Below are 25,066 nucleotides of genomic sequence, written 5' to 3'. Positions count from 1 at the left end.
GGGTTTCCTGCCAAAGTATGCCTCAAATGGAGTCATATGGGGTACTGAAGTCGTCAGAGAGCGGTTGATGGTATGGACAACCGTTGCCACAGCCTCACCCCAAAGTGGACGAGGAAGATCACGATGCTCTAGCATGGTCCTCGCCATTTCCACCACAGTCCTGTTCTTGCGTTCAACAACTCCATTCTCCGAAGGCGATCCGGTATTGGCCAATTCCCTTTTGATGCCACGATCTGCACAAAACCTGAAAAATACAGTCGAGGAGAATTCACCTCCTTTATCAGCCCTGAGAGTCTTAACCTGATATCCAGACTCTTTCTCCACCATCACGTGCCAATCCTTGAACCGAGCAAAAGCTTGGTCCTTCTGGGAAAGAAAGTAGACCCACGTGAATCTGGTACAATCATCAACAAGCAGCATGAAATAGAGAGATCCTCCCAAGGATGGTATCTGCTGTGGTCCACACAAGTCAGTGTGAATCAACTCCAATGGTTTCGAAGCCCGCCTAGAAGCCTGCTTCGGAAAGGATTCCCTGTGCTACTTACCACGTATGCAAGAACTGCAGCGTCCTTGCCTATTACCAACATCTGGCAAGCCAACCACCATCTGGTCCCGGAAGGCGCGCCTCAAAGCATCCACATTTAAGTGGCCAAAACGAAAGTGCCACAAATCTCCGACCTGAGAACCTGTCAGTGAGGAGAGTGCAGAGAGCTTGTAGATGCCATTCTCCACACCGCCTTCCCAAACAACTTTGCCAGTCTCACGGTCCCTTAGAGCAACTGAATGCTCCTCAAATTCCACCCGAAAGCCAGTCTTGCATACCTCATGCACTGACAGAAGATGAAAACCCAGAGCAGGGACATAAAGAACACGGGAAGCATGCTTGCCCCCCTTGCCGTCGGGAATAATCTCCATCCGGCCCTCACTATGTATCGGAATAGTGGAGTTATCGCCAATAAAGATACGACCTGACTGCCGTTTCAGATCCAGAAAGAAGTCACGGGATGGAGTCATGTGCCTGGAAGCACCACTGTCGAGAATCCATTCCCGGGTATCCTTCGCGGTGAAGCCAACTGCCTCCTCGCTCGAAGATGATGAAGCATCGGAGTCCACCATCTCTAAGTGCACAAATGCCGGAGTCTTTGCAGCTGAGGCTGAGGAATCAGCACTCTTCCCTGTCCACTTAGGGCACTTCCTCCAGTAGTGGCCTTTCTCGCCACAATCATTACAAGATCTTTCGGCCTTCAGCTTCTCTCGTTCTGGATCAGGCTTCTTCTCAGAAGACTTCTCCGGTGAAGCCTTCCCTTTGCCCTTGTTGTTATTCCGGCCTTTCGATCGTTGGCCACTTAAGGCCTCAGAACCTCCGCCGTGAGAGGGTTCGTGAAACGTTCCTCCTGGTCCAAGACCACTGGCACAAGGTCCTCCCAAGTAATGGTGCTGAGCCTGCCACTCGCGATCAACGAGGAATAGAAAGCAGAATACTGACCAAGCAAGTGGGAAAGCAAAGTGATGGCCATATCTTCAGATGATATCTCTTTCCCAGCTTGTAGGACTTCCTGCTGAAGGACCTGCAGCTTGTTGATGTGTTCCCGCATCGTCGAAGACTTTGCAGGGTTCATAACCCGCATCTGCACTTCCAAGGAGATCCGTTTCATGGGGGATACCCTGTTATACAAAGAAGCCAAGTGCTCCCATATGCCTCTCGCCAGCGTCATGTGCTTCACATGATTGATCACTTGTGGTGTGCAATTGAGGAAAATAAACGACCGGACCCTGGCGTTGACACGATCCCACATGTGTGCCTGTGCCTCTCGGTCCTTCCTCGTCAATAGTAACTCCCCTTCCTCAGCTTCCGGCCGTGGAACCCCGATGATGATAAAATCAGCAAGGTCATATGACTCCAGCACCGACTCCATCATGACCTTCCAGATGCCGTAATTGGACCCGTCCAACTGACGATCCACTGGGAACGTGGGGAGAGTCGGAATCTTCACATGCTTCTCAGCCATCTCTAGTAAATCTGCCATCGCGAAGAGTAACCTGAAAGGGTGGATCGGTGGAAAAAAAAATCTGAAAACCTGCAAGTGGCTGTCCAACACCTTAGCCCGCCTTCCTCTTGCACCTTCTCTCCCCATTCAGCCCAAAACAGTCCACCAATCAGCAGCCTAACTCTCCCCCTCTTGCTCAGAAAAACTCCCAAGATCTATCTCGAGCCTAGGGCTCTGATACCATGTCAGAATATGCAGCGGAAATGATAACCAAACTTGGGTAGACAAGAGCAAGTAGACTGCCTGCAGAAAATAAACAGCACAAGAAACACAGAGAGATAGGTTTGTAAACTCTTCTCTATACACAAGATCCCGAGAAAACTGAATGAATGAGTGGTGGGGGCAAGGGGCCTATATATACATCCCTGGGAGAGCAGTCGGCCAGCATAAAAGGTGCCCACGACTGCTGAAAATGGTCCCACGATTGCATAAATGCAGTCGGCCAGCAGATAAGTGCCCCCGACTGAGAAAGTGCAGTCGGCCAGCAGTCCAGTAGCCCACGACTCATCTGTATGCAGTCGGCCAGCACTGGAGTGCTCCTGGTACCCTCTAGCAACCCTCCCCACCACTAGGAAAAATGGAAAAAAATAGGAAAAAAATACGGGGAGTGTGGAAAAATGATAAAACACCTTATACAGGGCGGGCACACCCACAACAGAGGCCCTGGTGTATAAATATAGACAGGAGATGACTTCTAACAGAAATAACCCATATAAAATCCCCTTTAGCTAAGTCAGAGTGTCAATCTCTGTATTGATGCAACTAAATTTTCTCCTCAATGTCATGGTCAAACCTCTAAGTTAGAGGCAAAACATCAATCTGCCACAACCCAACATTCTTAGTACTATCTTCCTCAATCTAGGGTTCATAAAATTGCTTGCACTAAAAAACAAGCAACTCATATCCCAGCAAACCCAACATTCCCAATACTATCTTCCTCAATCTAGGGTTCACAAAATTGCTTGTGCTAAAAAACAAGCAGCTCATATCCAAGCAATAAATCTGTCACTATAGCTAAATCATTGGCGCACACATCAACCATTAATGGTGAGCCAAAATCAATATATAGATGTCAAACATTAATGGTGAGCCAGAATCAAAATATAGCTGTGACAACTAAGTCCTTCACACAAATACATGAGATGCATAACCTAGCTCCTCATCTTGGACAAAGGACTCTTAGACATCTGTCCAAATCTATGGAGAAGAATCTTGGGAAACAAATATTACCAAGAATAGTATTATGCTGATCCTCGAGAAACAATGCACCCCAACATCGCTAAGTTTCAATCAATCTAAAGAAACTAGCTAGCCTTCCAACCTTTGAATTACTCCAAAAGGAAGCTCAATCACCATGTCAGAGATTTTATATCTTCCGATATTCAAGTTCTCTCAAAGAACCTCTTCTCATATATACTTGACTATAGCGTCTCTGTTGGGTGGAAGCTCAAGATGGAACACACGGGAGAGGAAAGATACGTCCGCAGTGCGTCCACATTTAAGTGGCCAAAACGAAAGTGCCACAGATCTCCGACCTGAGAACCTGTCAACGAGGAGAGTGCAGAGAGCTTGTAGATACCATTCTCCACATCGCCTTCCCAAACAACCTGGCCAGTCTCACGGTCCCGTAGAGCAATTGAATGCTCCTCAAATTCCACCCGAAAGCCAGTCTTGCATACTTCATGCACTGACAGAAGATGAAAACCCAGAGCAGGGACATAAAGAACACGGGAAGCATGCTTGCCCCCCTTGCTGTCGGGAATAATCTCCATCCGGCCCTCACTGTGTATTGGAATAGTGGAGTTGTCACCAATAAAAATGCGACTTGACTGCCGTTTCAGATCCAAAAAGAAGTCACGGGACGGAGTCATGTGCCTGGAAGCACCACTGTCAAGAATCCATTCCCTGGTATCCTTTGCGGTGAAGCCAACTGCCTCCTCGCTCGAAGACGATGAAGCATCGGAGTCCATTATCTAAGTGTACAAATGCAGGAGTCTTTGCAGCTGAGACAGAAGAATCAGCACTCTTCCTAGTCCGCTTAGGACACTTCCTCCAATAGTGGCCTTTCTCGCCACAATCATTGCAAGATCGTTCGGCCTTCAGCTTCTCTCGTTATGTGTCGGGCTTCTTCTCAGAAGACCTCTCCGGTGAAGCCTTCCCTTTGCCCTTGTTGTTATTCCGGCCTTTCGACCGTTGGCTAGTTAAGGCCTCCGAACCTCCGCTATGAGGAGGGTTCGTGAAACGTTCCTCCTGGTCCAAGACCATGGACACAAGCTCCTCCCAAGTAATGGTGCTGAGCCTGCCACTCGTGATCAAAGAGGAGTAGAAAGCGGAATACTGAGCAGGCAAGTGGGACAGCAAAGTAATGGCCATGTCTTCAGATGATATCTCCTTCCCAGCCTGGAGGACTTCCTGCTGAAGAGCCTACAGCTTGTTAATGTGCTCCCGCATCGTCGATGACTTTGCAGGGTTCATAACCCGCATCTGCACTTCCAAGGAGATCCTCTTCATGGGTGATACCCTGTTATAAAGAGAAGCCAAGTGCTGCCATATGCCTCTGGCCAGCGTCATGTGCTTTACGTGATTGATTACTTGTGGTGTGCAATTGAGGAAAATAAATGACCGGACCCTGGCGTTGACACGATTCCACATCTGTGCTTGTGCCTCTCGGTCCTTCTTCATCGACAGTAACTCCTCTTCCTTTATGGAACGAGTGTCACACAATGAAGTGATGTGACACAAGATACAAAGATAAGGTACAACCCTAGGACTAGGTGTACCACGAGCCCTAAGTGTCCAACCCAATAAATGACTTAGGTGGACTAACTACCATAAAATGGCCAAAAGACTAAAAACTACTAGTCTAACTAGCCTACAAGGCAAGTCCGGTTTATGGCATAAACCATTTTCTACAACTTCACGGCCTAAGGGTTCACGCCCTCGGGAACCGCATTAAAAAAAATAAATTTAATATTTCCGTTGAAGTTCGGTTCACGGCATGAACCATTTTTTACAACTTCACGGCCTAAGGGTTCACGTCCTCGCGTGAATCACATAAAAAATAATTTAAAAAAACCAAATTTAATATTTCCACGAAGTCCGGTTCATGGCGTGAACCATTTTCTGCAACTTCACAGCCTAAGGATTCACGCTCTCTCGGGAACCGCGCCCAAAAAATAAAAAATAAAATAAAAAATCGACAAATTTTTCACGGTCAAGTCGTCAACAAACCCCCCTCCATGGTATGGCAGAAGTATCCTGGAAACGTCTCAAAGATACCTGGAAACTAAATCATGGTTGCACATGTTCATCCAGAATGGATATAGCAACCTATGAATGTACAAGGCTAGGCAGAATCAAGTAACAAATGGAACCAAGTGAAGAGCCTATCGAAAAGACTCAAACTTGGGCCTTGGTAAAGCTTTAATAAAGATATCTACCAAGTTGTCTTCAATCGGAATGTAAGACAACTGTATATCACCTACTAACAGCCTCTCTGAAACATAGTGATAATGGACCTCAATGTGCTTAGTGCGGGCATCGAACACTGGGTTACGTGCAACAGTTAAAGCACTCTGACTGTCGGTGTAGATGATGGTAGGAGATGCCTGACTCACATCAAGATGTGCAAGTAATTTTCGTAGCCAGACACATTCCCCCGTAGCTATAAGAGCCGCCCTGTACTCGGCCTCACAACTAGAAGTAGCAACTGTAGGCTGTTTTTTGCTGAACCATGATATGCATGAAGTCCCAAGTAGGAAACAATTGCCATTGTGAGACACTCTCGTGTCAGAACAACTAGCCCAGTCACTTTCTGTAAAAGCATGCATGGTAAGTGAAATATCAGCCCTGTAGAAAAGGCCTAAATGCTTAGTGCCTTTCAAGTAGCGGAAGACACGCTTCACTCCCTGCCAATGCTATGTACTGGGACTATGCATGACTCTACTCAACTGAGATACTGCATTCTGCAAATCAGGCCTAGTATGGCACAAATATATCAAGCATCCAACAGCCTGTTGATAGAGTGTAACATCAAAGGCATCAGTGTCATCATCCAAGGAGAAAAAGAAGCTAGGCTCCAATGGAGTAGATACCGGCTTACAATCCTCAAAATCAAACCTATGAAGGAGCTGTCCAACATATTTGGATTGGCTCATCATGATGCCCCCCTTAACATGTGCAAACTGGATGCCCAAGTAGTAGCGCAGAAGACCCAGATCTAACATCTCAAAGGTCTTTTTCAAATCAGCCTTAAAGGCTGCAATATGGTCAACATCTGGCCCACTTAAAAGCATGTCATCAAAATTAATAAATCTACCCCACATTTCCGGATGTAGAGAGTACTCTCCGTGGAACTGTTCTGAAAGCCAAGGCTGAGAAGATGTGCATGAATTTTAGTATACCAAGCCCTAGGTGCCTACTTCAAACCATAAGGACTTTACGCAGCCGGCATACCTTATCTTCAGAACCCTTTAGCTCAAATCCACGAGGCTAAGTAACATACACCTCCTCAAGTAAATCACCATGCAGGAAGGCTGTCTCAATATCCAATTGATGCACCTACCAATGATGATGGGCTGCAATGGCCAAGACACACCTGATATTAGTGATGCGGGAAAGAGGAGCAAAAGTCTCCTCAAAATCAATCCCATGCTACTAAGCATAACCCTTGGCAACAAGGGGGGCTTTGTAACGGTCAGCACTGCCATCAGCCCTCCTTTTGAGTTTATAGACCCATCTTGTTCCTATAGCCCGTTTGCCAGGAGGCAAAGCACATAATTCCCAGGTGCCATTCTTGTGAATAGAGTCCAACTCAGACTGCATAGCATCCATCCAATTTGGGCTATCAAAGGTATCCTTATGACACAGTGGCTCCTCATTGCAGGCAGTAGCAACCAAAGCAACATTAGTATCCACCAAGTGTCCCTGCATGTGACGGTGAGCTAACCTTGTGTGAGCAGGTAAGGGTTCAGCCTGTTTGCTGTCCCTTAAGTGTCAATCAGCCATCTCAGGACTGCTCTTTCTCTGTGTATAACAGTCCTTTCACTGTCCACTGCATTATCTGTGTCAACCTGAGCATCAGGGGACATATCAGGCTGCAAATCAGCAGGTACTGTGGGCTGTACAGCAGGTGGATGTGACTGAATTGAAGGCTGAGGGTGAGTCACAATAGACTCAAGAGATTAAGGAGCATTTCCAAACAAGGGCAGCAATGAATAAAAGACATCTGCCACTCTAATAGTGGGCTGTTTGCGACAGTCCAGCAAAGGCATTACTTTATTGTCATCAAAGATAACATCTTGACTGACAAGAATCTTTCCAGTGCTTGGCTGGTATAATCTGTAACATTTACTATCAGAACTGTACCCAAGAAAGATGCACTTCACTGCCTTGTCTACAAGCTTGTGTCCAAGCTGAGGTGGTACATGTGCATATGCAAGAGAACCAAAGACCCGCATGTGAGAGATAGTAGGCTTCCGACCTGTCCAGGCCTCATAAGGAGTAATTGTTTTCGATGCCTGTGTAGCCACATGCCCGTTTCAACACATAGTTTGCACACGTAAGGGCATCCATCCAGAAACGGTTGGGCAAAGATTTCCCCCTTCAACATGCACCTAGACATCTCCATTAGTGTCCGGTTCTTCCGTTCTACAACCCCATTCTGTTGTGGAGTGTAAGGGACAGTACATTGATGCATAATGCCTCGGGATGCCAAAAAATCCGTAAATTCATGAGATATATACGCACCCCCCCCCAACATGTCTGTCCGCAGGGTGACCAGCTTGTGCCCACTTTCATTTTCAATAAGTGCAAGCATGCGTTTGAAGTTTGCCGAGACCTGTGACTTGGTCTTCAATAGACACACCCATGTAAAGCAAGTAAAGTCATCCTCAAAGGAGTAAAATCCTCCAAGAGACTCAATGTTCATTGTTGGCCCACATACATCATTGTGAAGTAAATACAATTTCCTGGGAGCACCAAGTGTCCCATCTTTTGGAAAAGAAGACATGTGCATCTTTCCAAGAAGGCATCCCTCACAAACATGCTTCTTTGGCATATGCATCTTAGGAAGATCAATTACCATCTCCTGTGAATGAAGTTTGACAAGACTGCTATAATTGAGGTGTCCTAACCTCTCATGCCACAAGTGGGTGTCATCAAGAGCTGAAGCATCTACTACATGAGCCTGTGTGACAACCTGTCGATCAAAGAGATCAAGGGTATACAAACCCCTCATCAATGTCCCAAAAATGACAATGGTACTACCATGCCTGTAATCATAAACTACACAACGGTAGCCATCAAAAGTAACTCTATATCCAGCAAGAGCAATGGATGAAACAGAGATAAGATTATTTTTGATTCCTGGAACATACAAAACATCCCGAAGAGTGACAGGATCACCAGAAACAGCTATAAGCTCAACTTGCCCAATACCTCTCACAGCATATGAGGAATCATTGGCACATGTGATAGTGCCCCCCTTAGGTGCATCCCGCAAGGAAACAAACAACCTTTTGCATGAGGTTATGTGCTTTGAAGCACCACTGTCAAAATACCAAGTACTAGCAAAATCAGAAACCGCCAGGCATGAGTCATCAAGAGAAGGATTATAGTGGCATGTAACAACAAAGGCCCAATCATTGTGAGCAATATAGGCTGATTCAGCCTTGTCCTCTATAGTAGATGCATCTGTAACTGCAAGACCAGGTTCCTTCTTTTTCTTTTCATAAGCAATCCGCTTCCGACACTCTGAAATGTCATGGCCTGGCTTTCTACAATAATTACACCTCTTTTTCTTCTTGCCATCACCTTGGCTAGACTCAGATGAAGTGCATGCATTACCCTTTGATTGATTTTTACCCTTTCCAGCCTTGCCTTTGCCTCTATGAGGTGCTACAAATGCCTGATCTGCAATGAAGCATCCTGGTTATACCGGCTTTGCTCCTCCTGCAAAAGCAAAGTGACCAGCTGGTCAAAAGTGTAATGATTGGGGTTTCCATTAGCCACCAATCGAAGAGTAATAGCAAACCCCTGATAAGGTTCAAGCAGCCCATCCAATGTGGTGGACACAAGCTGATTATCAAGCACAAATTCATCAATGTTTGCCAATTGTTCTGTGTAATCCTTGACCTTAGTCAAATAGGCATTCCATGGATTCACCATCTTCCATATGCACACCATCAAGTTGCTTCCTCAAGTAGGTAACTTTGGCATCATTTTTGATCTGATAGAGAGAAGCTAACTTATCCCATGCATCCTTAGCATTCCGGCAAGTCCTAATATGCGGCAATATCCACCTCTTCACTAACAAGGCAACCACAGCATGTGCCTGGGCATCTCTAGCATCCCACCTAATCTGATCAGGTGTAGGAGGAGGCACAACAACAGTGCTAGAAGATGAAGAATCAACTGCATTCCCGCCTCCAGTAGTAGGAGCAGGTACTGGAGGAGCAGCAGATGGAGGTCTAACCTCAATACCTGCAACAATACTCCACAAATTCTTTGCAACAAGTACATGTCGCATCATGTAAGACCACATGGGGTAGTTGGTCCCATCAAGCTTATCCTCTGATCCAAGCATGGAAAACAGATCACGATCATTCCCAGCCATTGCAACAAGGCAAATGCACAAATCCACAAAATAGAAGCCCAAATGTCACTGCCCAAGCCTCAAGGTTATCACTGCATAAACCACTGCTCCGAGGACTGAAATCTGCCCACTGAATCTGATTGTACCTGAAATGACGAATCCCCAAGGCACGAGGGCCAAATGCAAGCAAAAGCCCCAAATTTTCAAGGGGTAAATGTGCCAAAGCAAAGGGAAAAGTCAAATAGATAGCTTACCAGGTGAAATTCAGACTGAATAGGCAGAAATTCTCAGTCAACCAGTTGACCAGCCCACCGGAAAGTCAAAGTTGGTCAAAGACTCCCAAAAACAGCATGTACCAAATCTGTACCAGCAGATCTATGACTGTACCAACAAGTACAATAGCTGTACCAGCAAAACCACTTCAAACAGGAGCTGTTTTGACCAAAACCGGGATCGAGCAGGAACAGGTCAAATATGGAAGCAAAAGCTGGGCGACCAGTTCTGGAACAAAAACCAGTCAAGAAAGTGGCTGAAACTCCAAAACTGGAAGTTGTTTTGCCCAAACCAGCAGATTTTGAAGCGGTTTTCGCACTAGAGTGAGGTGCCCTGTTCCATAGACCAAGAATAGGCAAAAATAAAAAATAAAAAATCCTGTTTGCAAAAACTGGTGTGCACAGGAAGCAGTTTTCCGATGAAGCAAGTGGTTTTGACAGAAAACAGGCGGTTTTGGCCCAAACAAAGGCTGAATAACTGTCCTGGGGAAGACCCCATCTGGTTTTGGCTTTTGCCCCCTGAGGTGTTAGCCCTGGGAGAAGCCGGCTGGGAAGTCTTGGGCTTGCCACCATTGTGTTTCATTTCTGCACTCTGCCCAAGCGAGAGTGCATCCTCAAAGGTGGCTGGCCTAAACATACGCACCTCCCATTGGATTTGCGTGTCCAGGCCATACAAAAACTGCCCTTTCTTGTCCGTATCAGATAAGCCTAATTGCAGACATAAGGTCAAAATTTTATTGGCAAACTGAAGGACTGGTTGCGCGTTCTGATGCGCTCCCCTGAACTCGTCTTCGAGTCGCTCAAGGTAGTGGGGCGATAGAAACCGCTGCTTAAGGTCGCGGACGAACTCGTCCCACACATAAGCTGCCATACCTGCTCTGGTGTGGGCATGAGCCCACTGAGTCCACCAAGGAATGGCCTCACCTTCCAAGTACCAACTGGCTAAGATCACTATGTCAGTATCTGTTTTCCTCACTGCGGCAAAGTAAGCTTCAAATTGATGTAACCATGAATAAAGAGTTGTGGGATCGGGTTTACCATTATACTTACTGAAGTTCATTTTCTCGGGAAAATGATTTGAGGGCGCTGCCGGTGTCAATCTGGCGTCCAAAGCTCTGAGGTAACGCTCGTGTTCCACGCGTCGCATGGCATCGTCTTCTCGTTGTCGGATCTCCAATGCACACATCTGCAACTCAAGCAAGGAGCTTGGCTGCGGCTATGATCCCGCGAGAGGGTCCCTGTGACGAGGATCTGGTATCTGGGATACAGAAGGAGAGGGAGGAGGAGATGGAAAACGCGACGCTGGAGAGCGGGTACGCTCCTCCAGAGCCAAGATCTGTGCCTTCTACTCATCCAACTTGGCGGTCTGTTCTGCGATTGCTCGCATCATCTGCTGGAACATGTCTGTGACACTCAAGCCTAGTGCCCTAGCTGGGCTGCCTGGTGCACTCTGGTCCCATGGTTCTTGGTCTCTCTCGTCGTCGAAGCTCGCCATAGTAGGAAAATGCAATTCCTTTCCGGAACGCAATCTGACCATCCACTATCTGTGTGGGAGACTTCCGGAGGCTTTCAGAGGCTAAAAACCAACCGTCCTTCGAGGGATAGGAGTCACTCCGAAAGGGGTAGTCCACCGGCGTCTAAAAACCAACCACACGAGCAAGAAAAAATTCTGGTTTCTTTGCTGAATCTTTGTACTTGAAGTAGGCTCTGATACCACTGTAATATGCGGAAGCTTCGGAGAAGAATCGGTAACTTCAATACTCATTCAACATTCTTTTCGCGACGGAAATTAACGCACAAACTGAAAGAAGAAGTGCTGAAAATAGAGAGAGAGAGGGAGAGGTGGAGAGGACACAGTATTGGGTCCCAATTACCCTCTGTAGGGCCCCCACCACGGATGGTGTATTTGCTTTATTAGAATGATGAGAAATCTGAAAGAAAATACAGCAATCTTGGACCTTTTCTTGGCTGGGAATACCCTGCCCTTGACCTAAATCCTTCACCCCTTAGCTTAGCACCCTCTTGGCTTTGTCTAGCCTCTTATGCTTGAGCTCTTGGTGGAGAATGAGATGAATGAATGGGATTGTGGCCTCCACTATTTATACTACCCAATCATGAGCAGTCGGCCAGCTGTAAATCCAGGTGGCCAGCAATATTCTGTCCCACGACTGTAAATCCAGCATTAAATGCTGGAAAAATCCCATTAAATGCTGGAAAAAATCCCATAAAGTCTACGCATCTCTTCCTGGCAGGCTGGACATTAGGCGACTGCTTTAAGTCAAGTTTGGGCACCTTTCTAGGCTGTTTGGGGACTGGGCAGCCTGTATGGGCTGCCCCATACTTGCCCTATACCCCTCCCATGGCTGGATAATCAGTCGGCTACCCCTGGCCTGCCCCTGGGGCTGTCCTACAGCCCCTCCATGGCTGGTGGGTTCAGCCTGGGCCTTCCTGGCCCTCATGGGGGCATAGTAACCTGGACCGGCAGAAACGGTCGGTTCGGACCGGATTGGAAACGGAGTTTCCGAGTTTCCGTGAGGTCGGAAACGGCAAGAAACGGAGTTTCTTTTGAATTTATTTTAGACATGTAAAAAACATGCATAGAGACATCCTATTAAATAAACTTATGTCAAGAGATGCAAAAAACATGCATAGAGACCTCAAACAAGACACATCAAAGACTCAAGTGGACATTAGAATCATAACACTTAACAGAATGTAGATAATGGACATGTATGATGTCGCGGCAAATTCATGTGAACCATAAAAAACTAAAGGCTGAAGGCCGAAGCATACATAGCAAGCTGCAAATTGTGATCATAATACATCATACATATCAGCAATGATCATCAAACTTGGGAGTCAGAGGTTCAAAAACTACAAAATAACCGACATGTCGGCTGTCCATAATCCCTAAGGATAAGAAAAACTAAACAAAAAACATGGAACATCAGTGAATCAGTGATCACTGCTGAGCCTCATCTGAAGCACCCGAGGAGTCTGAATCCTCCTGAGAGTCCTCATGGCTCTCGCGTGTGTCCTCACTGCAAGAAGATGAGTCCTCTCCAGTAGCCTCCTCTCTAGCAGCACTAGTACTAGCTGCAGCCGGCCTCCCTCTCCTACGACGACCACCACGTGTGTCGTGAACTGGTGTTGTGGCCTCCTCGTAAAGCAAAGTGTAAAGATCTCGGTCCTCTTGTAGAATTGTGGGAATATCCCGCACCTTCTCAATGTCAATCTTGTCGACATTCACTTGCATTGGCTCAGGACCCATAGCTGCCCGCTCAAGAAGCTTCAAGTTACAATTGCAAAAAACAAGACGCTCAAGTTGGGCTGTAGTCAACTTGTTCCTCCTCTTCGTATGGTAGAGCGCCCATGTGCTCCAATTCCTCTCACAAGTTCCAGAGCTGCAATCTTGTGAGAGGACTCGAATGGCAAGACGTCTCTGTTCAAAGAGCAGATTTAGGATTAGTACATTATACAAATAAGGTGTCGCCGTTAAAGCTTAAGCGGAGGGGCTTCTTACTCACCAACGTAGGCACACCATGTCCATATTTCTCCCACCATGAGACCGGCTGAAGCTGCGTTTCTCGAAGTTTTGCAGTAGGTCTTGTGAAGTAGCCAGTGTTGTTGCGGAAAGCAAGGAGATCATCCTCTAAGCATCGCAACATCTGCAAATTGCCACCACACCATTTCTCCACATAGGTTTGGAAGTCATCGTTTAGCTCCTCACACTCAAGCTGATCCTCGCTACGCCATAGAGGATGCAACACATGAGCCACAGCATGGATTGGTCTATGAAACCAAACCCAACGGTTTTGCCAAATCTGCTTGATCTCCGCGATTCTACAAGTTACAAGTAACAAACAAAACCAAAGAAAGACTTTAAAGTTATAACTTAGAAAAGAGCCAAGACAAAAAGGCAATTTGGCAAAGGCTCATGAGCCATGAGTCATGAGCGAAGAAGTACGTACCTCTCTACAGATAGGTAGGCATTGTTGTCTAGTGCCTTCCCGATCCTATCCATGTACTCATAAATGAGGCCTAGTGTACTCCCCTCCATGTCCGTGATGCGCAAGACCGTGTAGATGAGATTTAAGGTCTTGACTCTTCACTAATGCCTCTGCCTCTTCCCACCATGCTTCATTGAGGATCTTGCGTCTAAAATCCACAAACTTTGGGGTCATACTCTTACCCGACTGGATCCATGCATCACAACTAATAGTGCGAATCAGATTTGGCCGCACACGAAGAAGCCGCTCAAGCACTATGAACATGTATGCAAACCTCGTAGTGGATGGCTTGAGAAGCTCCAAGGTACTATTAGCCCTGTACATGCTCAAAACCTTTGGTCTTTGTGTCACAAATTTGACAATGCTCCTCGCGGTGGCAAAGATTTCACTGACCCAAAAAATTCTCCCCAAATCCTCAATCAATAAATCAAGACTATGGGAGGCACAAGGGGTCCACACAATTGTTGGGAATGCATCCTCCAACATACTCCCCATGGAGACACAATTGCTTCCATTATCCGTAATAACCTGCACAACATTTTGTGGGCCAATCTCCTCAATCACCTTCTTGATGTGTGTCCAAATAAAGAGACCTGTAACGGTGAGACCCGCAGCCGATGCATCAATGGCCTTGTAAAACATGGTGCCTTTGCAAGAGGAGATAAGCACATTATACACATTCCTCTTGCGTACATCTGACCATCCATCACATAAGATAGTGCAGCCATATTTCTTCCATGTTTCTTTCAAAAACTCAAGCTGGCCTTCTACGTTGAGTTTCTCCTTCTTTAATTCTCGTGTGCGGATTGTCTCAGCCGAGGGACCCTCCCACTCACAGCCAATGCGGCTAACGGCCCGCATGGTCTTCTTCCATTGTATGGTGCGAGCCACATTGAAAGAGATAGCACACCGTATAAACAAGCGCGTGACCTCCCTTGTTGCCTCCTTCATGGCTTGCTTTTGCAAGCCTGCTGTAATGCTTGCTCTTTGCAATGAACCCTTTGCAGGCACTTCCACACTAGGTAAAGGTGTCCTCTTTGCACTAGGGCCCTCACCCACACTCGAAGATACATCTGTCTGGCTCTCAACTCTAGTCCTCTTTGAAGAGGCCACTTGGCTCGAGGATGCTTCACCTGTTGCATGTGCTGCCATATGTTGCTCACCAACATCCAAACCAAGGCGTTGCTTTCTCCAACCCTCAAGTGATGCCAATACATCGGGCGGCACATTTTGACATAAAGCGACATCTCTGCCTGGGACATGCCCCAAATGGTCTTTTACCCGGGTCACTGAACCTGTTTTTTCATATCCACAAAAATTACATTTCCACTTGCGGGAACCCCCACCTCCGACATATCCATCCCCTTTTGTTGCATACTGCCAATAGGGATCTGTAGGCATAGTGAGACTTGAAGTTGAAAGCACTTACCCTCGAGAACACTTGCCCTTGGAGGCTTGGAAGTTGGGCTTGAGCCTTGGCCCTTGAAGCCTTGAAGAATGGGCAGCCACCTGTGAGATTGGAGAGCAGGCTGCCTGCAGAGTACAGGCCTTGGGGCCTTGTGGGGGGCACTGGGGGCAAAGGCTTGAGCCTTAGGGCCTTGGCCTTGAGCCTTGGCCCTTTGTGGTGAATAGGCGCAAGGTTCGAAGAAGCGCAGCGCCGCAGGAAAGGAGAGCGAAAATGAAAAAACGCACGCGGCCCGCCCCCGTCAAAACCTGAAAAAAAAAATACACGGAAACGGCGTTTCCGCCGGCCTGCCGTTTCCGGAAACGCCCGAACCGTTTCCAGGGGGCGGAAACGCCGTTTCGTGCTACTATGCATGGGGGTGGTTCCACACCATTCCCATGCCCACACTAAGATCCGGGGTAGCCCTATGGGCTGGCCCCTTGTCCTAACCACTATCTACTTAGTGATCTGGCATCTGGTACCATACCAGATACACAGAACCATTGACATCATTCTAGAGGGAGACTCACAGCGCGGACTGGCACTGTTTCATGTGCAAGACAGTGCACACCTGACCTTGGACTCATGTGCAGGACAATGCACACCTGACCTTGGACGACTGAGATGGATCCCTGGCTGACTCGTCCTGGACTGGGCTCACATGGGACCAGTTCACCATCCCAGGTCTTGCACCTTCTGTACAGAAATGTCTACGTGGCATCCAAGTGCGGGATGCACGTGATACTTGCACATGTAACACCACATAGAGGCCGGAATGGACCGACCCCCCCCTTGGAGTATTTTATCACCCAAGGAGAATAATATCATGTACAAGCTTTGAGGGCCTTACTCTCCCCATGGGAGATGCCGGATTATCCATATACAAATGCCATAACACAGCCCAACATGAGGCTACCAAGCCAGAACATAGGCTGTAGAAATGCCGAGCCAACAACATAATCCATATACCTCCATGTGGGTATTGATTCTTCCCCAAAACCACGGGTCTTCATGCAATAGAGCTGGTACAGCAAGTACAACTCTCCATTCTGAAAGAGTGCACAGAGCGGAAGCAGAGTGGCACTAGAATGTGCTGAACAGAGAGTGCAAGAGAGAAAGAGATATGGAGCAAACTATGCTGAATATACTGAACCAAAACAGTCCCAAGCAAGAGACAGTGATAGTCTCATAAGTGAGGGAGCAAATAAGTACAAGACTGAATGAAACAAGAGAGGCCAGCCCCACCTATTTATAGGTGAGGAGGGCTGGCCGACTGGAGCTGAATATGCTGGCCGACTGGAGCATATGAGCTGGCCGACTGGTAAAATACCAAAAGGGCTGGGAAAAATCCCAAAAAAATATGTAAAATAGGGGTGGCCAGCCCACAATCAAGGGCCATGCAAATGGGACCAAAAGGACACCATAAAGAGCAGAAACTGGGGATGAAAGTGCTAACACCCCCTCTCAGCACCAGATGCTGAACAAACTCCGAGAATCCGAAGATGAGGAGTCGTCCTCTGTCAAAGACAAAAGAAAGCAGCACCAACAGGTACCAGGAAAGCTCCACAAGCAATCTCCACAGCAACTCAGCTACAAGAGTAACAGTACAAGCTGCCAGGTACACTGTTCTGCTAGAAGAAATCAACCATGAAGGTTGTATCGTGCTGCTCCAAATATCGGTGCCAAAGCCAAATATAAACACAGTGTCACAGGAATCCCTAGAAGCCTGTAGCTCCAAGAAGATAATACCCTCAAAAGAAATAGAGTCCATCTGCTCCAACTCTGTACCAAGAGTAGCCAAATGCTGTATAATAGCACCCTCCTCGAAGGTCGGCATCGCCAGATGTAAGAACTCAACTGCCCCCTTCGAAAACTGATGTCGGGACTCCACACGCCCAACCAAATCCAAATCCCAATCCTTCAATCCCTGGAAGTACCACTGTGCCCCAGGCACGGTCACGGACATACCTGACCACGATCCAAAATCCTCACATAGAGTAAGGGAAATAGGAACATTCACTGTAGCAGTAACTGAAGTAGTAGTAGCCTCCTCAATAGCATCACAGAGCGTAGAAGCAGGCTCCTCCATAGAAGGCAAAGGGACCAGCAACACATCCTGGTCATTGGTTGTCGAAGAAAGAATCGGAGGCGAAGCAATAGGAGAAAAATCCCCCTCAGAAGTTGTGAGCAAAGATAGCCCATTTTCTTCCTCAAAAACATTACCAGAGATATCATCCTGGCAAGGAGAAGTATGCACGGAAACTGAAGGCAGGGCAACAGGAGAAACAAACTCCTCAGATGCAATGAGCAAAACTGGCCCAATATCCTTCGCTGCAGGAACATCTCCAAAAGAAGTATCCACAAAATCACTGGTTGCACAACACCCAGAAGCAGAAAGCATCTGCCGATCACTGGCATCACCATACAGGTCACAAAGCAACTGCCACACATAGAAGGTAGAAGCATCATCAGGAGCATAGATGAAGTGTCGAAGAACCGAATCCTGACAATTCAGGAGGAGAAAGCCATAGATCTGTCCGTCAGTCTTCCTCCACCGACACACATCCTCCGCAGAGGCAAGGTCCGGCAAGCACCGATTCTTGTACGAGAGAAACTCCATCAAACCATACTCCCTGAGAATAGAAGTAACCTGCAACTTCCATGACTGAAAGTTACCACCATCCAACTTGTCTGCCTCATCAAGGAAATAACAAGAGAGTGGTACGGGAGCCAAATCTGAAGTTGTCATCATTGATCCAATCAATAGGACCAACTCTCATAAGATAAAACTGTCCAAATCAGAAAACGCTGATATAGGGTCTTTCCTCCCACCAAAACGCAGCCCTAAGAGGCTGGACAGCACCCGAGAATCCTCCTGTAGCAAAAAACGCAGAAGCTTCTGTCGACTGTACCTCCAACCTTGAGGTCACTAGAAGAGGGAAGCAAAAAATGCGGATTTGATATAGAGAGAAAAGGTAGCCAGACACGGCCAAGGAATATGCTGTAAGAGGGTGCAAGAGGGAAAGGCAACAACAAAGACAGTAGCTTGGGCTCTCCTCAAGAAAAAAAACGCACGATCTCTGAAGAAAAGGTGTCCTCCACAGGTACCAAGAGTGCCACCAAAGCCTGCAACACCACAAGCCCCCTCTGCAAAGGGAAAGAACCACTGGAGAGGAAAACGCAGCAATGAAGAAGTGCTATCCTGTAGAAAACAGGCCGCCTGCAGTCCAATCTCCAAGTGGGCAATGAAACGCTGATCTCCAAGAGCCAGACGGCTGAATCGGTGAAGCCAATCTGAAGAAAAACTGACCAGCAGAGTGCTGTCCAGAAAACGCAGCAGCAAAAAGCTATGGATCTGGAAGAAAACGCAGAGGAGGTGGTGCTGAAAACAGGGCTGAATCTGGGGCAGCAGAAAGGTTGCTAAACCTAGAGCGATGATACCATGAAAGAGTGCACAGAGCGGAAGCAGAGTGGCACTAGAATGTGCTGAACAGAGAGTGCAAGAGAGAAAGAGATATGGAGCAAACTATGCTGAATATACTGAACCAAAACAGTCCCAAGCAAGAGACAGTGATAGTCTCATAAGTGAGGGAGCAAATAAGTACAAGACTGAATGAAACAAGAGAGGCCAGCCCCACCTATTTATAGGTGAGGAGGGCTGGCCGACTGGAGCTGAATATGCTGGCCGACTGGAGCATATGAGCTGGCCGACTGGTAAAATACCAAAAGGGCTGGGAAAAATCCCAAAAAAATATGTAAAATAGGGGTGGCCAGCCCACAATCAAGGGCCATGCAAATGGGACCAAAAGGACACCATAAAGAGCAGAAACTGGGGATGAAAGTGCTAACACATTCAACCAATACAGCAGGTACAATGGTTGGTACAGTAGGTACAGTGGTTGGTACAGCTGGTATGGTGGTTGGTATAGCAGGTACATCAAGTACAAATGCTGATACAACAGGTACAAAGGCTGGTACAACAAGTACAATGACTAGAAATCATAATAAATGATTAAATACCCTTGCCTTCAGTATTTCTTCACGATGGAAGCCTCCAAAACAGTCCCCAACAGCCGGTATTCTTCATGGGCAGCCTTCAAGTGAGAGAGAAAGAGAGTAGCCATCATTAGGGCAGCCTGTAATGGTGGTAGAGGCTAGTGTGCAACAAGAGAGCCTCTATTAATGAAGAGAGAGGGCTCCAATTTATAGATTTGGGCTTCCCATGAGCTAAAATACAATGACAAGTGGAGAGCCACACAATAGCTGAAGTGACAAGTGTGAGGCCACTTGTCTCACTTTGATCCACTTTCTAACAAGTGTCAGGCCACTTGTCTCACTTTGGTCCACTTTCTTGCCACATGTCCCAATCTAAGAGATGGGTCCTTCCATAATCTTTACCTCTAAAAATATCCCAACTAGTAGACATTCTGTCATATGTACTTTGCCAACTTTTGGTATCTGCTCAATTCCAAATGTAATGACGCGAACAGAATTTCCATCGGAGTCGGGCCAAAAATAGCAACTCTCCTAAATTTTAGGAGTGTGGTCCTTTGTATTCTAGGATAATCCCAATTCCCAAAGCTTGTACTTTCCAAATATTTAGAAATCCTGGAGTCCACCAGACTCCTTTCATACTGGGAAATGTCCAGGCTGGTGACACCTTGCCTTTGGCTGGTGCTGAGGCTGGTTTGAGACTCATGGGCATTGTTGATGATGATGAGGTTAGAGTCTCTTGTGGAGTGGCTGTCGATGACGAGGCCTTTGAGCATGTGGTTATCTCCTTTGATGAGGTTTGTTGATGAAGATGCATAGGATCCGGGGTCTTTCCTTTGAGTTCCATGTTAGAGATAGATGGTTGGTGGGCTCTAGGAACTTCTTCAAGAATAGATGCTGATTGCAAGGTTTTGGCATCCAACTTCATAGGTGAGGATGGGGTTGAAGGAGTAGAGACTTTATCGGAGTTGGTTGTTGATGCAGATGGTAGGTCATTGTGTAGAGGGGCTTTTGTGGAAGAGGCTTGTATCCTTTTGCGTTCAGCATCATATATATCCATTAAAGTTGGATCCTCTTCCTGGCAGTATGGTATTGTCAACTTTTTGTCGTTGATCATCATGATGACTCTATCACTAGCAACGCACAGTGGTGCTTGGACAGCAACAGTCCATTTATGCCCCAAGATTAAATCTGCTTCCAACACATACTCAACCACAAAAAACTTTTTTTTTTTTCCGAGAAAAGATCCTTTCATTAGTTATGTAAAAACGCCCGTAAGGCTACAAAAGATCTCTCCTGCTCCTAAGAGAGAGAAGAGCAGTGAATACATCATGGCAGCCCGGGAGACTCTCCCTAGGTGCTGCAAAATACAAGCATCAATATAAAGAACTGAGCGGCTAAATCATACAATAGGGGGGGGGAAGAGCCAAACAGGTGGCCTGTAGTGCCAACGGGGGGATCCCGTGTGTAGGGTGTAGAACGGGCCGCAGCGCCAAGTGGTGTGAAAGGCCTGGCGCCGTAAGATCGCCTCATCCGAGTCTCCCCGGCTGCGGTCGTACTGTCCTCGCAGGGTGTGAATCAACTCCTGCCAAATCCCCCGAACAGTCTCTGCTGGTGGCTCTAATCTCTCCTCAAAGGCCGTAAAGCACCGGGCCCTCCAGGTGAACCAGATGGTGAGGCTGCTGAGGAGCTCCCATCGTAAATCCCTCTCCTGTGTCCAGCTGGCGGACGAGAAATCCGGTGCCGGAACCAGGCGAGGCTGGCCTCTAATAAATCTGATGGCCTGACTGCCCTGCTCCATCTCATAGCCCATAGCAGGCCCTGACGAAGTCGACCAAGCAGCGGCACCCCACGTAAACATACCCTCTGGAGAGAGGGGGGCCAGGATACGCAGCATCCGCAGCCAAATCTGTTGTGCCTGAGGGCAGTCCCAAAGGCAATGTCTCTGTGTCTCCATAGGGTGGCCGCATCGGACGCAGGCCGCCGGAAGACCGCTGTAAACAAGCCAAGTGCCAACTGCTGAGCCCCTGTGGGCGACCAGCCACTGAAAAGCCGAGATCGTGCGGGCCTGTCGACTAGCCCAGAGCCGAGCCCAGAAATCCTCCAGGAACTCCTGTGAGAGTCCCTGCAATCGCCAATGCCCCGCTGCCGCTGGAGAAACCGTCCTCCTCGCCGTCAAAATATGCCGTCCTAGCCGAACAGTATACTGGAAAAAGGTGATCTCTGTGGCCTCAAGGGATGCATAAGGATCTTGCCACTCGTACTCCCCGGGGTCCCACTGTAGCCGGGCCAAGGGGCGCACTGCATATGCCCATATGCGCCAGTCCGGGAGCACATCAGCAGGGTCGGGGTCAATATGCCACTTCCGAGAAGCGGCAGCCACTACCCGAATCCTCTGAAAGGTGCACTCTGCAACCAAAGGCGACTCCACCTCCACTCTCTGGAGTCTGCCCTCATCCTGAATCTCATAGTAGAGGCTTCTGCCATCCTCAGTGCTAGCTCTGACAGCAATCAGGATCTCCAACTGTGTAAAGGCTCCCATCCACCGTGGGGCCACTGGCTCGAAAGGTGTGAACCACTCCTCTGTAAGTGCCTCCTGAATATCATCCCTCATAATCAACCCCCCTCTGAAGTGACTCAGCCTCTCCACCTGGGTCTCCTCTGGTAGACTGCAGAAAGCCTGCCAGTCTCCAAAACTACGAGCTGGGCTTGCCGCTAAAGGTCCCCAGGCTAGACGAGGCCGAGAACCCAGCATATGACCCTGCTCCGTACGAACCGCTGGGCTCCAGATGAGCGGCTGCCTGGCCCGCTCCTCAACACAAGAAGGAGGCCGCTGAGAGAGCCCCGGTCTCAGCAGCTCCCAAGCTCTCAGGATACTCAAAGCAAATCTGTCCTCCCATCCTCTACTGAGGCCTGTCCTCCTCATCTCTATGAAGATCCAGCGAATCTCTGGTGCCCAAGTACCCCCTGCAGGGGGCGCCCGAGCCTGCAGTCGCTGCAAGAGGAGCTCTTTCCAAGGCTCAACGCCTGGAAGCAACCCCCGAACAATAAGCTTCCCCAATAAGGCTCTACTCTGATCGACTGGATCTATAATGCCCAAACCGCCCTGAGCCAGCGAAAGTGTAATAACTGCCCATGCAACCTTTGCCCGAGCTGGCTAACCGTCCCACCCAGACCACAGAAAGTTCCTGATCAGCCTCTGTACCTGGCTGATGCAAGAGCTCGAGAAAATCCACCAAGACGTAATGTACCACATGGTCGCTAACAGCACCTGATTTGCCACCACCACCCTCCCAGCCAAGGATAGTCGAGCTGTACTCCAATACAATAGCTTCTTCCGAATGCTCAGAAGAAGCGGGGCAATCTGCTGCTCAGGTGACAAATCGAGGCCAATCTGGCATCCCAAATACCGCACTGCTGTGCCTGGAGGAATCCATCTAAAACCGGGGTCCGGGCTCCATGCCGGAGTGGGAGCACTACTGATCCAAAAGGCCACTGTCTTGCGCCAATTGATCAATGCTCCCGAAGCTGCACTAAAAACCTGGAGCGACTGCTCTGCCCGAATAAGATTGGCCTCTTGGCCATGCAAAAATAAGCCCGTGTCGTCTGCAAACTCAGCATCAAGCAAATCCTCCCCCCGGACTGGGAGCTGAAGTCCTTTCAAACCAACCTCCTCTGCCGTCAAATACATACTCATAGCCTCTGCAAAGAAGAGAAAAAGGAAAGGGGCGAGAGGACACCCCTGAGACGGACTGATCTGGTCAGCTCAAAACTCGGCCCCTGACCTCCTGCAATCAGCACCTGGCTGCGAGCTGTGGAATACAGAGCTGCCACCCCTCTGATCCATCCTGGCTCAGAGCCCAGGCGAAGCATAGTGCCCTCTAAGAATCCCCAATCAACTCTATCGTATGCCTTCTCAAAATCGAGAAGCATCACGACCAAGTCCTCGCCAAGAAACCTAGCTCAGGCCGTCGCCTCCCAGAAAGTAAAGATGTTGTCAAGGATACTGCGCTCCTTGACAAATCCTGTCTGAGTAGCATGAATCAACTCCCCCAGGAAGGGCTGGATCCTCAAACTCAAGGCCTTTGCTAAGACCTTGTAGACAGTATTGAGGATCGTAATAGGCCTCCAATGCCGAATGTCATCTGATACTCCCTCCCCCTTGGGGATAAGATAGATCAAGCCCTCTGAAAAGCTCTGCGGCATCACCCCAGTGTCCAAAACATGCTGAAAGCCCCTGCGGAGGCCTGGCCCCAAAAGGTCCCAATAGCGCATAAAAAAGGCCGGCGTCAGTCCGTCCTCCCCTGGGCAACTATGTCGCGGCAGGACCCTCAAGGCCTCGGCAAGCTCAATCTCTGACAGAGGCGCACCTAGAACTGTACGCATATGGTCTGTGACCCTCCTCTGCACATGGGCCCACACAGTCTGTCTGCAAACATCTCGATCCTCAGTGGCTGGCTCCGCTGAAAGCAGGTCACTATAAAAAGCAGTGGCAATGGCTCTGATCTCCCCGAGCTCAGTAGCTACCGATCCATCCGGTCTCTACCAAGCTGGCGGACTCCTGCTCGCGCATGACGGGGTCCAGTGATCTCAAAAAACTCCCCAGTCACTCTATCACCAAGCTGCGTCCACTGAGAGGCCTGACGACGATAGTAAAACTCATGTCTCTGGTCCTCTACCTCTCTAATCTCCTGGCGTGCCTGGCTCAGCTGGGACGCCACCCACTCACATGCAGGCTGCTGCTCCTGAAGGCGCTGAAGCGAAGCAAGGCTGCGTCTCAGCCGTTGCTCCCGCTCGCGAATCTCTCCCAGTCGTGTCAAGGCTGCAGCGTGTAGAAAAGAGCTAAGATCAATGAATCCCTGGGCACACTGGCCCGCTGCATCCTTGTCAAAGCACTGACTATCATGCCAGATCCTCTCAATGTCCTCAGCGAGACTGGGATCTGCAAGTACCCTCTCTGGGATCCTCAACTGCAAGCTGGGCTCCCGTGTCCCCTCCTCCAATGTCAATATAACTGGCGCATGATCTGAAAATGAGGTGCCAGCGAGAATGCCGACGGAGCCCCCTCGCTCCCCTAACCAATTGCCCACATAAAAGCGATCAATCCGTGATAGATTAGTCCCTCCCTGCCGCCGATCCGACCGAGAGAAACTAAGACTGTCCTGAGACCGGGAGAAAGCCCCATGCTGCCATGCATCAGTGATCCTCAGTGACATGCAAAACCGGTCCCAAGCTGCAAGCTCCGTGCCGTGCACTATAACATGACTGCCCCCCACCCTATCTGCCGGGTCCTCAAGCATGTTGAAGTCTCCCCCAACACACCAATGTGCGGCCTCTGGCAATGCATCTGTAACCTGAGTCCAGAACTCTGCTCTGGCACTAGCATGATTGGGCGCATAGATGTTGAGCACACCCAATAGCTCATCATGCATCCTCAGAATGACATACTGTGCTCTACCAGGCACAATGATCCCTCGATCCACAATGGCCTACCGCCATACATCTGCAATAACCATGCATACTCCTCCCTGTCCACCCAAAGGACCAAACCCTGCAGACCAAAAAGTGTCCCATCTACCAGGCATCACCGAACCATATCTCCGGATCCTGCTCTCACCCAAGTGGTGCTCCTGCATCATCAAAATGTCAATGCTGCCACCAACCAGGCATCTCTGAAGCTCCTGCCTCAAGCAACCTCGATAGCG

The 25,066-nt window shown here is 48.5% G+C and overlaps 2 protein-coding genes across 2 annotated transcripts in view; both read right to left on the bottom strand.

Annotated features, from left to right (window-relative positions):
• Positions 1 to 25,066, bottom strand: part of LOC147624214 (uncharacterized) — a 52,578-nt gene that overhangs the window by 13,781 nt on the left and 13,731 nt on the right. The gene's annotated exons all lie outside the window — the stretch shown is intronic.
• LOC147624215 (uncharacterized) lies at positions 12,378 to 16,403 on the bottom strand. Its single transcript, XM_086819161.1, has 3 exons — positions 13,886 to 16,403; positions 13,442 to 13,757; positions 12,378 to 13,356 (listed from the first exon to the last, which is right to left on the bottom strand). Exons 1-3 carry the CDS (start codon positions 13,972 to 13,974, stop codon positions 12,877 to 12,879), a joined length of 885 nt encoding a protein of 294 aa, XP_086675287.1. The 5' UTR covers positions 13,975 to 16,403; the 3' UTR covers positions 12,378 to 12,876.

The sequence above is a fragment of the Cibotium barometz genome, chromosome 25, assembly GCF_041138505.1.
Source record: "Cibotium barometz isolate CiBa-2024 chromosome 25, ASM4113850v1, whole genome shotgun sequence".
NCBI classification, from domain to species: domain Eukaryota; kingdom Viridiplantae; phylum Streptophyta; class Polypodiopsida; order Cyatheales; family Cibotiaceae; genus Cibotium; species Cibotium barometz.
Note: the sequence above shows the minus strand (reverse complement) of the source record. Positions and strands in the feature narration are given on the sequence as shown.